The sequence below is a fragment of the Trichosurus vulpecula genome, chromosome 6, assembly GCF_011100635.1.
Source record: "Trichosurus vulpecula isolate mTriVul1 chromosome 6, mTriVul1.pri, whole genome shotgun sequence".
NCBI lineage: Eukaryota > Metazoa > Chordata > Mammalia > Diprotodontia > Phalangeridae > Trichosurus > Trichosurus vulpecula.
In genome coordinates, this window is record NC_050578.1 from 108,909,151 (window position 1) to 108,925,155 (window position 16,005).

The 16,005-nt window shown below is 44.4% G+C and overlaps 1 protein-coding gene across 1 annotated transcript in view; it reads left to right on the forward strand.

The window, feature by feature from the left end:
* Nucleotides 1–16,005, forward strand: part of ZNF827 (zinc finger protein 827) — a 256,024-nt gene that overhangs the window by 227,150 nt on the left and 12,869 nt on the right. The window contains exons 9-11 of the mRNA XM_036764568.1: nucleotides 7,098–7,235; nucleotides 9,891–10,062; nucleotides 11,987–12,153. Of these exons, the coding sequence (XP_036620463.1) occupies nucleotides 7,098–7,235; nucleotides 9,891–10,062; nucleotides 11,987–12,153 (477 nt within the window). The remainder of the gene's footprint in view (nucleotides 1–7,097; nucleotides 7,236–9,890; nucleotides 10,063–11,986; nucleotides 12,154–16,005) is intronic.

Sequence of the window (16,005 nt, forward strand, 5' to 3'; positions counted from 1 at the left end):
AAGAAATAATGAGAGGGAAGTGGTTTCAGAAAAACCTGGGAAGACCTATGAATTGATGCAAATCGAAGTGAGCAGAACCAAGAGAACATTGTGCACCATAACAGCAACATGTAACGATAATCAATTGTGAAAGATTTAGCTGCACTATCAATACAACGATCCAGGACAATTCCAAAGGACTCATGATTTAAAAGAAAAAATGCTGTCTACCTCCAGGGAGAGAACTGATGAACTCTGCATGCCAATTGAAGTGTCATTTTTTCACTTTATTTTTCTTGCTTTTCAGGGCAGGATACGGCTAATATGGAAATAAGTTTTGCATGATTTCACATGCATCATTGGTAGCATATTGCTTGCTTTATCAATGGGTAGGGGGAGGGTCTGGAGGGAGAGAGAATTTAAAACAACTTTTTAATATTAAAAATTAATAATAAATTTGGAATGAATGAATAAAAAGAAAGAAAAGGCTGAAAGATCTAACTAAACCAGTCAAAAGTGTTTAGACATGGTTGAAATTGGAAGGAGGACAATAATCAAATGAAAAAAGAGAGAAAAATAAAATAGACCACCACAATTGTGTAGATATTTATAGTCATATATGTATGTATTGCCTCAAAACTTCAAGGATCTCTAATTTCATCTTTGTGTCATCCACCAATACAAATAGAAGCTGCCTAGTTAGTCAACAAGCATTTATTAAGCACATACTATGTGCCAGGCACTGTGCTAATTGCTGAGGAGGTAAAGAAAGGCAAAAACAGTCCCTGTCCTCAAGGAACTCACTGTCTAAAAGGGAGTGGCCACCTGTAAACAGAGAGGGGGGGGGAGAGTGAGAGAGAGAGAGAGAGAGAGAGAGAGAGAGAGAGAGAGGAAGAGAGGAAGGAAAGGAGAGGAGAGGAGAGGGAAGACAGAAAGAGAAAGGGAGTAGGAGGGAGGAGAGAGAGAGAGAGAGAGCTGGGGTGGGGAGGGAGAGGATAACTTGGAGGTAATCTCAAAGGGAAACACTAGCATGAAGAGGGATGAGATACATCTCTAGTAGTTAACTAAGCCCAGAGCAGTTAGTGACTGGCTCATAGTCATATGGCTAGTAAATAGGATTCATCTAAATTATGCTTATTAAATTCTAAATTGTTACAAATATATTTAAAATCTGTATTCATAGTTATCAATGAAATAAAACACAAGTCCATATTAAGAAATTTTATTTAAAGATAAGAGAGGCAGAGTGATTTAGAGGACAGAGAACCAGCCTTGGAACCAAGAAGACCCGGTTTCAAATCCTACCTCTGGGCATGTGACCCTGGACATGTCATTTAACATCTCAATGATCTGGGCAACTCTAGGGCCAAGTTTCAGAAAGGATACTGCCCTGTATTTGCAGAGGGATTTTCTTCATCCAAGGCATTCCCTACACCAATGAAGTCACAGTCCGTTCCCCACCCTGTCCTTTCCTATCCTATTGAAGGACAGGTACAGAATCAGTTACAGAATGTGAGAAGTGAAAGGGACCCCTGCAGCCATCCCAGGTCATACAAGTAGAAGAGATGCTTTGTGAAATGCATTATTATAATTATCTCATAAAAACATAAGAATTAAATATAATCAGTGTGGTCATAGATGTTCTTTCGCGTTCCCAGAGGAGTTGGACCAGACACCAACTGATTTCTTTGCTCTCATTTTCTTGCTGCCAAATAGTCTCTTACAGCAATTCAAAAAGCAATTAAGTATAAAGCTTCTACAAGTGACTTTTTTTTAGCTAATAAACAATTTTAAAGCTCATTTGTCATTTCATTTCAAAAGATTTTCAATTTTAAAAATTCATCATTCTGATCCCATAAGCATCTAAGTGCCTAATATAGGCAAGAAACTGTCCTAGCTCCTGGGGTTACAAAGTTAAAACATAAATTACTACCTTCCCTTGGGGAGCAAATATACATGATCATTCCAGGAGAGAGAGGGAACACTACACACCAGGGAGATAGGAAAGGTTTCCTATTTGAAGGGGCATATGAGCTGAGGAAGCTGCCAGGGATTCTAAGAGGCCGAGGTGAGGAAGGACCGTGTTCCAAGCATGAGGGACAAAGTACTCCAGAAGTTCTCTGGCCATGGAGTACGAAGGGATGGAGGTGGAAAATAGGACACTAAGTTTGGGGAGTAGAAGGCGGTGCTTTGTGGTGGCTAGAGGTTGGATTGGAACTGGTGACCGAGCAGATCAAAGAAGAGCAGTTAGTGTGCAGTTAGTGTCACTAGGGTCTGAATTAGGGGCTTTGTGGTGTAAGGGGAGAGAAGGGGACAGATTCAAGAGAAGCTGTGTGTGTCCAGGCCCAGAAGAGCCCATGGTCATATGGCTATTGAGTGGAAGAGGGGAGGCTTAAATTCAGGCCTCAAAGGTCTTTCATCCACCTCGGTACTTTTCAGTAAAATGAAGCTTATCCCCCTGGAGTACATATCCAGAAGGAGAACAGTTAATTATATCTGAATCATTAGCTCTTCCTTTAGGACCATAGGAATAAGGTTCTTTGGATTCCCATCAGTGGGCATTGTTATAAAACTGGCAAAGACCCTAGAAGTGGTCTAATTCAGCCCTCTGACTTAAGAGATGAAGATCTGTCTGTTACACAGCTCTTAAGTGGCAAAGCTGGGGTGCCACCCCAAGTCTTCTGATTCTGAATTCATCGCCCGTTGCAGCCCTCTGAGCAGATTGCTCCAGGAACTTGACTCCCTGAAATGATGGGAAGCCAGAGCTGGGTATGTTGAAAAGTTTTGGGCTAGGCCTAAGTTCTCAGCTCTGCTACTGACTGACTAGCTGTGACGCTGGGCAAGCATGGCCTTCTCTGTAGCCTGTTTTCCCATGTGTAAGATAAAGATCAAAGATATCTCCCTCTGTCTACTTGTTAAAGTCAGAACAATGAAGGCCATTGTAGGGCAAAGATATGACCGAAAGTGGCATATAATTCAAAAGACCATATGGCGAGAGGAAGATTGAGAAAATCTGATAGTAGCCCATTCAGGAGACAGATTCATAGGAACAAGTTCTGAATATCCCAGAGGCTAATGAGAAGAAACTAAGGAAAGAAATTAAAGGTCTGTGGGATAGCTTGCTTTTGAGTGGGAAGAAAGCTTGAAGTATCCAAATAGATAAGCTCTTTTTTTGAGTCAGATTTATATTAGAAATGAGACTTGTAATGAAATTGATAGAATGAAACCAGAAAATCAGCATGAAGCAGTGGATGGACTACCAGATTTAGAGCTGAAAGACATAGGTTCAAATCCCTACCTCTGCCACCCTACCTATGTGACCTTGGGCTTCAGTTTGCTCATCTGTAAAGTGGGAGCGTTGCACTAGATCCAAAGTCCATTCTAATTGTAAATTTATGAACCTAATAGTGTTTTTATGTGGGGAGGAAAAAAACTATTGAGGGAAAATAGTAATGAAAGAAGGGGTGTGTGGAACTAGCCGGTGCTAGAGTCCACTGTCTCTGTTGGCTCTGTGTCGGAGCTTTGAAGTCGATCATTGAAGTGGACATGTGTTCAGGCTGGGAGTGCATTCATTGCTGACATTTAACCAGAGTGGAGGTCTCATCATAGGATTCTGGAATCTGTGAGGCAAGCCAGATAGAAAACAAGAGTTTTAATAGTAACAGTAAAGAATTATCAAGAGAGGACTGCTCTTGAGTGAAAAGGTCACACTGGCACAAAGAAGAAGCAGGGACCTAGCAGAATTGCCTTAACGCACAATTATTTCCTTTTTGCTTTAAAAAGTATAGCACAAAGACAGTGATTTGTGAATTAGGAAGCTCTGTTTCAAACAGAGCTCTGTCGCAGACCTCAGTGTCTCTAACTGAAAAATGGGAATAATGTCTATTTCCTCCTGATATCATGTGGATGTTATTGGGATTCATTTACACTCAAAAGTTATGACTATTATGTGTTCTCTGTACTACTTATTTCACTGTGGGGTTCGTTAAGTGATAAAAAGCAAGGTTGGCCCTCTTCCCCCAGGCTGAAGCAAGCTCAGCCCACTTTTCCCAAGATCAGATAGCTAGGGAAAAATTCCCATTTCTTTTCTCTGGACCCAGGGTTAAGGAGAACCCATTGCCAAAGCACTAATTTTGTCAATGTATCTCCATCTCTTAGCCCCCTATCCTTCTCTGATGTTTGCCAAGTTGGTGGTTTCTAAACTTAAGTGAAAGGAACCCAATTCAGCAATATTTTACTTTTTCTTGACCTAAAAGCCACCTCCTAAGATAACTAGAAGATTCTGAAACGATGCAGGAAGAGATTCCTTACATTCTAGTGGGTAAAAGATAAGTCCACCGATAACGCTGATGTTGTCCAAGGGAAACTGAATTAAGTGCAAAGCAGTGGTTCTGGTGAAAGAGTTATGGGAGATTGACAAGATCACATCCAATAATTGTAAATAGTAACTGGCCATTCTCTATGAGGGGCAGTGGGCAGAGAGGCAGGGGGTGGGGGGCAGGCAGGTAGTGGATCTGGTATAAGAGTGCCCAGGTTCAAATCCTTCCTCTGGCCCTCCTCTCTAGGTTTGCATTCTTACCTATCAAATGAAATGGTTGCATTGGATGCACTCTTAAGGTCCCTTTTAGTGCCTGGCACTGTGCTGCATTTTGTAGGTATCTTATTTGATCCCATAACAACCCTGGAAGCTCTTGTTATGCTATATTATTATATATTTTACCTTTGAGAAAACTGAGGCAGATAGATGTTAAGTGACCTACCCAGGGTCACACAGCTAGTAAGTATCTGAGGCCAGATTTGAACTGAGGTCTTCCTGTCTTCAGAAACATCAGAAAGAGGTTATAACTCGCTCCGGGTCACATAGGAATCCAGTGAAAGAGTTGGGATTCCAGTTGGTTTCCTCCTGGTTGGCTCCTGCTTGCTTCAGCTTTATCCTTGTGTTTTTGTGGTGGGTTGATGTCTTTCTTTGTCATCGTATAGTGCTAGTGTTATTTTTCTGAATTCAGTAAAGGAAATGAGACCTTTTTTTTAATGCAACATTTCAACTTCTGGAGTGTACAGAAGAGCTTGAATGACTAATACTTGGAGGAATTGTTAAAAGACTTATTTACTTTTAATCGCGTCTACTTGTTTGGTATGTGACCCAATTAATTCATTCTTGTTGTGAGTGTATTGGAGGACCCTGTACCCTCTTGACCTTCTGGTATAATTATTACCATATTTTTCCTTTGAAGCTGTGTTTTGATTACATACTTAAAAGAACCACTAAAATATCCCTATCATCATGGCGTGGCTGAAGTGCCCACTGCTTGAACTCGAATGCAACAAGGTCATAACCAACAGCTCTCTACTGCTTGACCCTGGCCAGTGGGCGAAGGCTGTCCAGCCCTCTCTTTTCCCTTTTCTTCATGCCCGTTCCTTCTCAACTTGGAGTTCTTTGGTCGTATGGTCTTTGTCTAATAAGGGGAGAGTTACGATCTCAGGCTGAGGCCTAAAAATCACATCTAAGCAAACTGACAACAATAAATAAATATGTTTTTATATCAGATTCCATGCCGTCTTGGGGGGAGGGGGGAGAGGAGGGAGTGGAAGAAAATTTGGAACTCAAAGACTTGTGGAACTGAGTGTCGTAAACTAGACATAAAAAAATCTGAAAAAAGGGGGAAAAATGGGAAAAAAAACAAATAAATATATTTTACCAGCTGAAAATTGGTCCAGCTGTCTCTTGTGGGATAGAAAGAGAAGTCTAACCTTCCTCATGGCTTTGAGCAAATTATTCACTGTGCCACCTAGCTGCCCTATTCTTCTGGACACTTCTAGAAAGGAGGACACAGTGCTCATACAATTTAGGACTGGTCTTATCCACAGGATTCACATATGAGGCTAGGAGAAGGGAAGAGAAGTTTGTACAAAATTATATAGGTTACTCTGTGTACTAAGGCAGGAGTTCGTGAGAAGGAATAAAGAAGATAAATTGATGAAATGATTATCCCTTAGGACTAGAGGGGACTAAAGACCATCTGTCCCGGTCCACTGCTTTTACATATGAAGTTGCCTTTGGACAAGCCACCAGTTTGTTTCAATTTAGGGCCTGAGATTTGTCATCCCTCCCAGCCCTCTGTCCAATAGAATATAAGCTTCTTGAGATCAGTGTATTTTTGTCATTTTGATTCCGAGTTCCTAGAGCACTGCCTTATACACACTAAATGCTTAACAAATATTTGTTGAATTGCTCTCTGGAGACATGATTGTGAACTCCGGGTGTGACAGCAGTTAGCTCCTTCTTTTGTTCACTGAATATCTATTGAGTAAGTAGTTGGTGGGCTGACCTTTAGCCAAAGAGAAGAAACAGCAGCATGGTATAGTAGAATCCAAGATTTAGCACCAGAAAACCCAAGTAAATTGCTTAATTCTTTGGCTCTGCATTCCCTTATCTACAAAGTGAGATGTTTGGATAAGATAAGCTCTAAAGGGTTCTTAATCTAAGACTGGAGACCATGAATTTATATTTCAATATAATGGTTTTCTTTTCTAATCCTATATATTTTATACATTTAAAAACTTCATTCTGAGAAAGAGTAAATGGTTTTCACCAGACTGCCAAAGAGGTCCATGATACAAAAAAGGTTAAATAACCCAACCGTTTTAGAGGATTCCCAATTTCAGAATCAATATGGTACCTCAGTAGCCAGTTAATGCAAGTCTTCCCTGAAAAAGAATCTGTGTGCAAGATACATGAAAAATGATCATTCGGCCTGTATCTGAAGGCCTCCATTGAGAGAGAATCCATTCCCTCCCAAGGCGTCGCATTCCACTACAGAGTAGTTCCAGTTTTTAAGAGGGTTTTTTTTTCCTTACATCAAACCTAGATTCCAGCTCTAGGTCCTGTATCCAACTAGGAATTCACCTAGATTTGATATTAAATTTGCTTTTGCTTTCAGGAGCAGTTTCATATGCAAGAAACAGTCCTACAGGACAGGCTTGGGACAGCTGATGCTTAAGTCCCTGACCATATCTCCAGAAGATGAGCTCTGTGCAAGGCCTTAAATATAACTAAAATGCAATTTCATCTGTGTTGTTTTTGTTTGTTTGTCGCTGTGTTTCATGTTGTGACCCAGAAACAGAAAAGATAGGACTGGAGGCAGGAAATGGATTACCATCCTGGAAATTCAATGACCAGCTTTTTCCCTGCGATGTATGTGGGAAAGTGTTTGGCCGACAGCAGACGTTGTCCCGACATCTCTCACTGCACACAGGTAAAGTGAATCTTGGGTTTTTCTCACACACGCTCACCACCACCGCCATCATCACCACCATCATCACCACCACCACCACCGCCACCCCAATCCCTAGCTGGAGCCTTTCCATTGCCCCCTCAATCTAATGCCATATTTCTTTAGGAGAAATTAGGAAAACTGATGAAAGCCCATTTCCACTTTCCGTCTCCCACCTTTCTCACCTAGAATAATGAGTCTTTGAACAACGTACTAGAAGTACTGAATGATCTCTGCTTTATTTTGAAGCTAAGTTTCTCTTTCCTCTGAATATTTTGCAGCAATTGGGTTCTTCCTCAACCTCACAGAGTCAAATTCAGTGGATTTGACTCAGGGAAATGTTATGATCAGAACTATGGTCCAGCTCTACTTTTTCGTCTGTTTTCCCATTTAGGTTTAAATCCTTAGGAATGTGCTTTAAGGGGAAGGAGGTGGGGAGTTTCTGACACTGCCTTTCACCTCCTCTCACAGGCTCCAGCTCTGCTTGAGAAAATCCCAGTCTTATCAAAGCCAAGTACCAAACACATATTCCTTTCCCACCTGGGACTGGTCATCAGTAGGGAAGAGGAATAGGAGGGGAAGGATAACTGGAAAGAGGTGAAGAAAAAAAACCAAGTAAATAACTGTTCCATGGAATCCCCTTAGACTTTCTACTCATCTTTTCAGCTCATCCCTCTTTACCCACTTTAAGTAAGGGAGAATTTGTCCTCGTCCTGCATCTACTCTACCAAATCTTTAAGGCAGTAGAAGATGAAACAGCTAGGGAAAACAATTATGGCCCAGTGGATAAAACTAGTTACTCTCTGATCTTGGGCAAGTGGCTTGTCCTCTGGAGAACTCACTTTCCTTATGTATAAAATTATGAGATGGGGCCAGATTACCTCTAAGTCCCCTTCCAGCTCTTGGTCCCGAGATCCTATGAAGAATGCAAAAGAGAGGCAGGGGCCAGGAGGAAGGGAGTCCCATCAGGCCACCAGTCCTTTCTGTCCTCTACGCCCTCCCTCGTTCTCCACAGACTTAATCCAGAACTCCCATCTCTGCTCACTCTTGATCTCCATGGTCCTACCTGGCTGAGGCTGTGTCTCTGGGCACCAGAGCCCCTCGTTCAACAGCCCTAGCTCTAGGGGGAGATATGTGTACCTGTTGCCCTGAATTAGAAACTCTTGGTTCATTTTCCCATAGAAATATTGTTAAACATGGTGCTTAAATTCTGCGGTGGTGTTAGTACAGCACATTCATTAGTTGGGCAGGTTGGGCTGTGAACCAAACCTACCTCGATGAAGGTTTCCTTGGGGCGATGCTGTACCAATGAGCTCTGGCATATACCCCATTTGTAAATGAGGCACCTGCCAGGATAGTCATAGTGTTGGGAGCATTAAGAATAGGGATAGGGACTCAGGTTGTGATTTCCTTCTTTGTTGGTATAGGTGTATTTCCTTGTATATTGGTATATGTAGCATATGTAACTCTTAGGCGAGGAAGCGCCTCCTACCAAGGCAACTTAGAGAAATGAGCTGCCTAGAACAACGAGAAATGAAATGTCTGGTGCCACAGGCCCAGCTTGAACCCGGGTCTTCCTGGTTTCCAGGTCAGCTCCACACTGCCCCTCTAATCATTCTCACAGTGTCTCACTGGCTAGTGTCCTGGGCTTGGCGTCAGAAGACATGAGTTTAAATCCTGCCTCAGATACTTGCTACCTCTCTGCCTCAGTTTCTCCATCTGTAAGATGGGGAGAGTAGGACTTAATGGCCTTCTTAGATCCCTTCCGGCTCTGATTCAAGGATAGTCTAATACTGGTAGAAATCATAATGGAAAAGACAAGTCTTCCAGTTTTCTCAGAGTGCTTTCCCTTCTGTTAGCTGTTTGACCCTCATAAGAATTAAGTAAGGCCAGAACTTTCTCCTTGGTTAAATGCAGTAACTTACCCAGCAGAGGAAGGTGAATTAAAGACAGGCCTTGCACTCCATTGCAGCTCAATCAAACTTTTTTTTCCGGACCTTGGGAAAATGAAGCAGGCCACTTTAATTTTCAGATGCCTGATGAAGCAAATGAATCCAGAATGACCCCCCCAGGGAATAATCCTGGAGCCTGTGTCTCACTTACACATTGGTCTCCATTAAGAAACCAACTGAAACTTCCCATTTTGTGTATTTGAAATGAAGAAGAAAAATGAAAATTTTAAAGAAAATTGTTCCATGAGTCAGACCGTTTTGTTTAATACCATTCAGTTTCTAATTCTCTTGGCTGACCTAGGCCAGAGCTTAGAAAATGGCACAGCGTGCCCCTAAGTTGTAATACTGTGGACATTGTCCCATCCCTCCCTGCTCCTGCTCTGCTCTGAACCCTTAAGAAGCGTGGCCACAAACTTGCTGAGTGACGTAGGAGGCCAGATCCCCACCGAATGTCCACACAGGCAAAGTCCCAAAGGGCTACAAAAATGGGTCCAGTGCCCATGTGCCCGCCTGTTCAGCAAGACTCTTAGAAATTCACCATTGCAGGGGGGCTCTGGTTTCCTCTTTGAAATGATACTCAACCCTTCCCTTGTGTGCACTCCAACAGTGAGGCATTTAAGGTGATGCGATTGAGTTTCTGATTTGGGGGCTGGGGTTTACTTTCTTTGTGCTCCTTGTCCTGCAGAGGAGAGAAAATTCAAATGCCACTTGTGCCCCTATGCGGCTAAGTGCCGTGCAAACCTGAACCAGCACCTGACTGTCCATGCCGTGAAGCTGGTGAGCACCGACACCGAGGACATTGTTAGCGCCGTCACCTCGGAAGGCAGCGATGGAAGGAAGCACCCTTATTATTACAGGTGAGAACCAGCGAGGGACTCTGCCCCTGACATCCCTATCTCCTTGGCTGCCAGACTGCTAGCGAGTTATGGTGAGGGGCCTGTCAGCTCCGAGGGGCAGTCTGAACCAAGCTTGGACTTCCCTTCTCCCCTGAATTGCTTTAAGCCCTTCAGCCTGAGGTGTCGGGCTCCAGGTCCTGATTCAGTGGCCCTTGTATGCCCCGGAGGAAGAAGAAACTCTCTCTCCAATGACTTTGTGAGGTCAGGCCCCAGGTGCTAAGTCAGAGCTCTGTGGAGCTGAGGACGCCATTGATGTTCCTTCTAAGTTGGGAGGGAAGAAGAATTAGCAAGAATGAAATTCTTAAAATCCAAGGATAAGGGAGACAGTGCTACATACAAACCTTACTCACCCTTTTTGATTTTTGCCCACCCCACTTAAGACTAAGAGGCTTAGGTGATCCAGTGGATAGTACATTGGGACTGAAGTCAGGAAGATCTCAGTTCAAATCTGGCCTTAGATACCTCCTAGTAGGACCTTGGCCAAGTCACTTAACCTGTCTACCTCAGTTTCCTCAGTGCTAAGATGGGGATAATAAAAAGCCTTCCAGGGTTGTTGTGGTATCTAAATGAGGCAGTGTTTGTAAAGCTCTTGCTTAGCCCAGGGCCTGGAACCTAGTGAGAGCTCCATAAATGCTTTTTTCCCTCCCTCCCCACAAGCCAGAAGCACACATAGGTCCAGGATCTGGCAGATAGTTTGTTATAAAACCAAAGTTTCTGGATCCTTCCTCGCTGTCTAACCCTGGGAGGAGGCCAAAGAACCTGGCTGCAAACATGCCTTTATCCCAGTCACTTTCACAATTGTATGGCTTCTAGGAGGTCTTGTAATAGACCTACCCCAGCGTTCCAGGCACACCATGCAGATCTGCATGCACGGTACCGCCATCCTGACCCAGGGGAGCTGTCCAGAGCCAGAGGAGGCTCCTGGGTTTTGCATGGGGCTCCAGGTTGCTCAGTATACCCGCCCTGCTGAGCCTCCTGGCAGGGCTGCAGTACAAACTCCTGCCCAGAGGAATCAGCTAGGTGATGGGCAGCATCTGGAATGTGTAGTTTTTAATTAACTTTATGATTATTTAGCATCATTATAGCATGTATGGGATTGTTGCATTATGCCAGCGTGTAATCCATTTGGCAGGGTGGCTGCTTTTTCAGAGACATTTCAGCGTGGAAGAAAAAAGAATGTTTCCAGTGGAAAAACTCAAGTCTTTTTTTGGTGGGGAGAAAAGGTACTCATAAAGTTGGGGCCTTCTGAGCACACTAAATGTAAACTGATGCTCTCTCTTTGTTAACACAAAGCCATGGGGAGCAACAACATGAAACAAGGGAAACCTAGTGCTGCAAAATTATAGCCAGGCTTGGCCCCAAAGAAAAACTAGGAGAAAGCAACTTCTCTGCAAAATTGGGCAACGTGGAGCGTGGAGCACTGCTCATGGTAACATCAGGCTTTTAACGTGTCACTTTTTATAAACTTGGCTTTTTTTCTCCTTTTTTTCCTTTTTATTATAAGGCATGAGAGGCAATATGGTTGTAGCGACCAGAGAAGCAGCCTCAGGGCCAGGGAGTGACAGGTTCAAGACTCGCCTTAGGCACATACTAACTGTGTGACCCTGGGCATGTCACTGTGCCTGTGTTCAGGTCAGCTCTGTGTGTCTCAGAGAAGCAATCAGCCTGCACAGGCAGAGGGAGGGTTCTACTTCTGAGAGTTCCCAGGGCCATTCTCATCACTATCCTCAAAGGGATAGATGCAGGATAAAGAGAGGTGATGTAAAAACAGAAAGATTTAAAAAACATGTATTCTAAAAAAAAAGCAATTGGTATTTCTTACTCTTCTATTTCTCCTTCCTGTTCTCTCTCTTCCTTTTCCCTTTCTCTTGATTCTCTCTTCCAGTTGTCACGTGTGTGGTTTTGAGACCGAGCTCAACGTCCAGTTTGTCAGTCACATGTCCCTTCATGTGGACAAGGAACAGTGGATGTTTTCAATCTGCTGCACCGCCTGTGACTTTGTCACCATGGAAGAAGCTGATATTAAGGCTCACATCAGCGCCAAGCACACAGGTAACCATTGCTTTTTCTCCCCACCCCCCAAAACTGTTTTATTTATGTTCTCTTTTTTAAATATCGATCTCACTTCCCGGTCACCCTCCCCTCCCCTACCATCCTTCCCCATAGAATCCTCATGTAACAAAGAAGTACAGGTAAGGAAAACAAATCAACATAATGGCCACATCTGAGTATGCCCCATTCTGTACCTGTAGTCCACCACCTTTCTGCCAAGAGGTGGAAACCATGCTGCAGGTTGTCATCCCAAGCAATCTCTTTGTTTTCCTTCCCTGGGTGTCTCTTCCCTCCCACCCCCATCCTCCTCTCATCTCGTTAAGGGAAACCAGACCCCTATGACTTTTCAGCTGTGTCCCTCCCATCTCCACCAGAGACTGGCATTTGCTTCCTCTTGAATGCCTTCACCTCTCCAGATGCCAAGCAGAGGGTCATGTTGCATGCTCCCTGCAAAGCTAAGGAGTTGTCCAAATTTTGAAGGACAAGAGCAACACCATCCCCTTGCAGAATTGACTTCAGCAGCCGTGAGCTGATTGCCAGGCATGGATTGCCCCTTGCTGGTTTTAAAGATTGTTAAGCTCAGAAGCTGCCAGGCACAGGCCGGGTGGAAAACTGCCCCCAGGCTGCTGGCCTCCTCTAGGGCTGGGTTTTGCTGGCTGAGACCCAAATGAATCTTCCAGTCAGTGGCGAGTTCAAAACTTCTTGTCCTGAGGTTTCTGTGGTTCTGCTTTCTCTAGTTGTGAGACATTCTGATCCTCCCCTCCGAATTTTCAGCCCTCACTGTGTTCTAGCGTGCTGTCTTCAGCCTTCTCTCTAATGAAGCCAGTGAGGTCAGGGGTTGGAGAAGAAAACCCCAAACCTCTTGGAACTGTTCTGTTTCTCTGCAGGCCATGGCAAAGAGCTGGCCAGCGACAGATACCCTTTCATTCTTCTCTCTTACCAGTCTGCTTAACTTCCTCCATTTAATGATCTTAACATTTTGACTCCACGACGCAATTACCATCTCAGAAGTGATGGTTACAAATGACACAGACGTGGAAGTCATTAAGGGAGAAGGAAGAGGAGCTCCCCTCCCATTGGAAACGCTCACACGTTAAAACCTGATTTTGCTAACTGCTAGCCCTCTGTGTGGGGTCAGCCCCTTTACACCCCATCATCTGGATCAGGGAGACCCTGGAGCTGGAATTTCCCTGATGGTTGTGCAGATGACGTGCGAGGCCAACAAGAATCTGTCTTGTGCTTCTGAGGCTGCCTCGGCTCTGTGGTGCCAACAGTAATAAAAGCTTGTTTGTGGCAGTAAATTGAGCAGATAAAACTCGGAGTCCCGGAGAGAAGGAGACAGAAGCAGAGAGAGATGCCGGAGAAGGGAGGGAGAGACAGGCAGGAGAGATGGCAAGGTTGGGGGAGACAGAGACAGAGAGACGGAAAGACAGAGACACAAGAGAGAAGGTGGGGAAGGAGAGGGAGATATAGGAGAGGGGAGGAAGAGGAAGAGAAAGACAGGAGAGAGGGTGGGATGGGGGGAGAAAGAGAAGGGGGAGAGAGGGGGAGGGGGAGAGAGAGACAGAGAGGGAAAGACAGAGACACAGGAGAGAAGGTGGGGAAGGAGAGACAAAGATATAGGAGAGGGGAGGGAGAGGGAGAGACAGACAGAGAGGGTGGGGGGAGAGGGAGAAGGGGGGAGGGAGGGAGAAGGAGAGACAGACAGGGGAGAGGGTGGGGTGAGGAAAGAGAGAGAAGGGGGAGAAGGAGGTAGAAGGAGAAGGGGCGAGACAGAGATACAGGAGAGGGGAAGAAGACTGGAGAGAGAGAGAAGGGGGAGAAGGAGAAGGGGGAAGAGAGACACCAAGACAGAGACAGAGAGATACAGGAGAGGGGAAGGAGAGGGAGAGACAAGCAAGAGAGAGTGGGGTGGGGGGAGAAAGAAGGAGGGAAGGAGGGAGAGAGAAGGGGGGAGGGAGAGAGACAGAGACAGAGGGAAAGACAGAGACACAGGAGAGAAGGTGGGGAAGGAGAGACAGAGAAACAGGATGGGGGAGGGAGAGGAAGAGACAGACAGGAGAAAGAGTTGGGGGGCAGGGTGGACATAGAGAGAGTCATTTTTTACGAGGAGCTTTCTGACCATAACCATGTTAGTATTATGCATAGCAAGTCAACTGGGGTGCCCGTGTGAAAATTAAAGTGAACATTTCTGTGATGAGTGGAAGAAAGCCAGACTTGCTCTGTGGCAATGGGCCTTCTAAACATCCCCGCTTCCTTTCTCCGGCTTGCCACCCTCTCTCCATCCTCTTTTGTACCTTCACACAAATATGGCTGTACCCAGCAGGAACTACCTCCCAGAGGACTGCACCATCTGTTATGACTAGGATGTGTATTTAGGAAAAGTTGGATTCAAATTTAACCTGGATCCATAGAGAACATCTGTCGCTAACCACTGACCAGTTTTAAATGCAATCCTTTCCTGAGCACCAAGCCCTAGTCTCACCCCCGCCTTCTACCTCAGGGATGATGCAAAGGGGCAGTGGCCTTGTTCCTAGGTTTGGGGTCTTTATTGAGCAGGGGGCTAAATCATCATCATTTTCTGTTACCTCTACCAGTATTCTCAATTGCAACTCAGATCTATATGGTGCTTTGAGATTTTTACTCCCAGAAACCCTGTGACGTAGATGTTGCAGGTATTTTTATTATCAGTATTTTAAGGAAAAAGAAACTGAGACCCAGCATGGAGAAGTGAGAAGAGCCTTGGATTTGGAACAAAGAACACAATTCAAATGCCATCTCTACCACTTCCTAGATATGTGACCTTTGCCTCAGTTTCCTCATCCATAGAAAGGGAATATTGGACTAGATGATTTCTAAGGCCCCCGCCAGCTCTCTCATTCTTTGATCAAGGTCAGCGTGTCAGAGCCATGATTTCCACTCCCATCTCCCCAGACTCTTAAGTCTGGTGACAGCCTGACAAGCTACTGGTTGTAAACATTAGAGATTCTTGATCGAGCATCCTTTGGACTTGGTGGCTTTTGGATCTCATCTCTGGGATTTTGTGACCCTTGTCCCACTATACCACACTCATCTCCAGTATTGTCCGCATTTTATAGATGAGATAACCATGGCTCTGAGAGGTGAAATTAGGCTCCGCGTTTGTGATCACCAATGAGGAAACAAAGACCCGGAGACTAGCTCAAATCCGTACTGCTTGTCAGTGGCAAAGCAGGAGCTGGAGTCTAGGTCTACCGGCTTCCACTCCAGTGATCTCCTTCTGCACTACCCTGGCTTTGAATCAGGATCAGAATCGGGATCACACGATCTTAGAAGTGGAGAGGACCTCAGAGGTTGTCTAGATCACTTTCATTGTATGTTATGTGTGATATGCACATAGATCTGCATCTATTTATACAAATGATAGCCCTGCTATTTTAACCCTGTACATTCTGTTTATATATACATGCATACATACATACACAATGTACCTACATATGCTGTGTTCTGTACTTATGAACCTGTCTCTTTTTAATGTAAACTCCTTGAGGGCAGGGATTGTTTCACTTTTGTCTGTATCTCTGGCATCTGGCACATAGTAGGCATTCAGTTAGCGTTTGTTGACTGATCATACAGATTTAGAGTTGGTGGATCTGATTCATGCATGGTATAATATCTACATGCTGAAATGACCTGACATGTCACTGCTAGCTTAGAAGGAAAATGTTAGTTGGCACCAAACATGCTCCCCTCTTGGCACATGGGCAGTACTCGATAAATGGTACTTGAATATATAAGTGAAAAGTAGCATCAGAAGGCATTAACGTCACCTTTAAAGGATATGTTAAAATGTGCCTTCCTCTTGTTATCTGC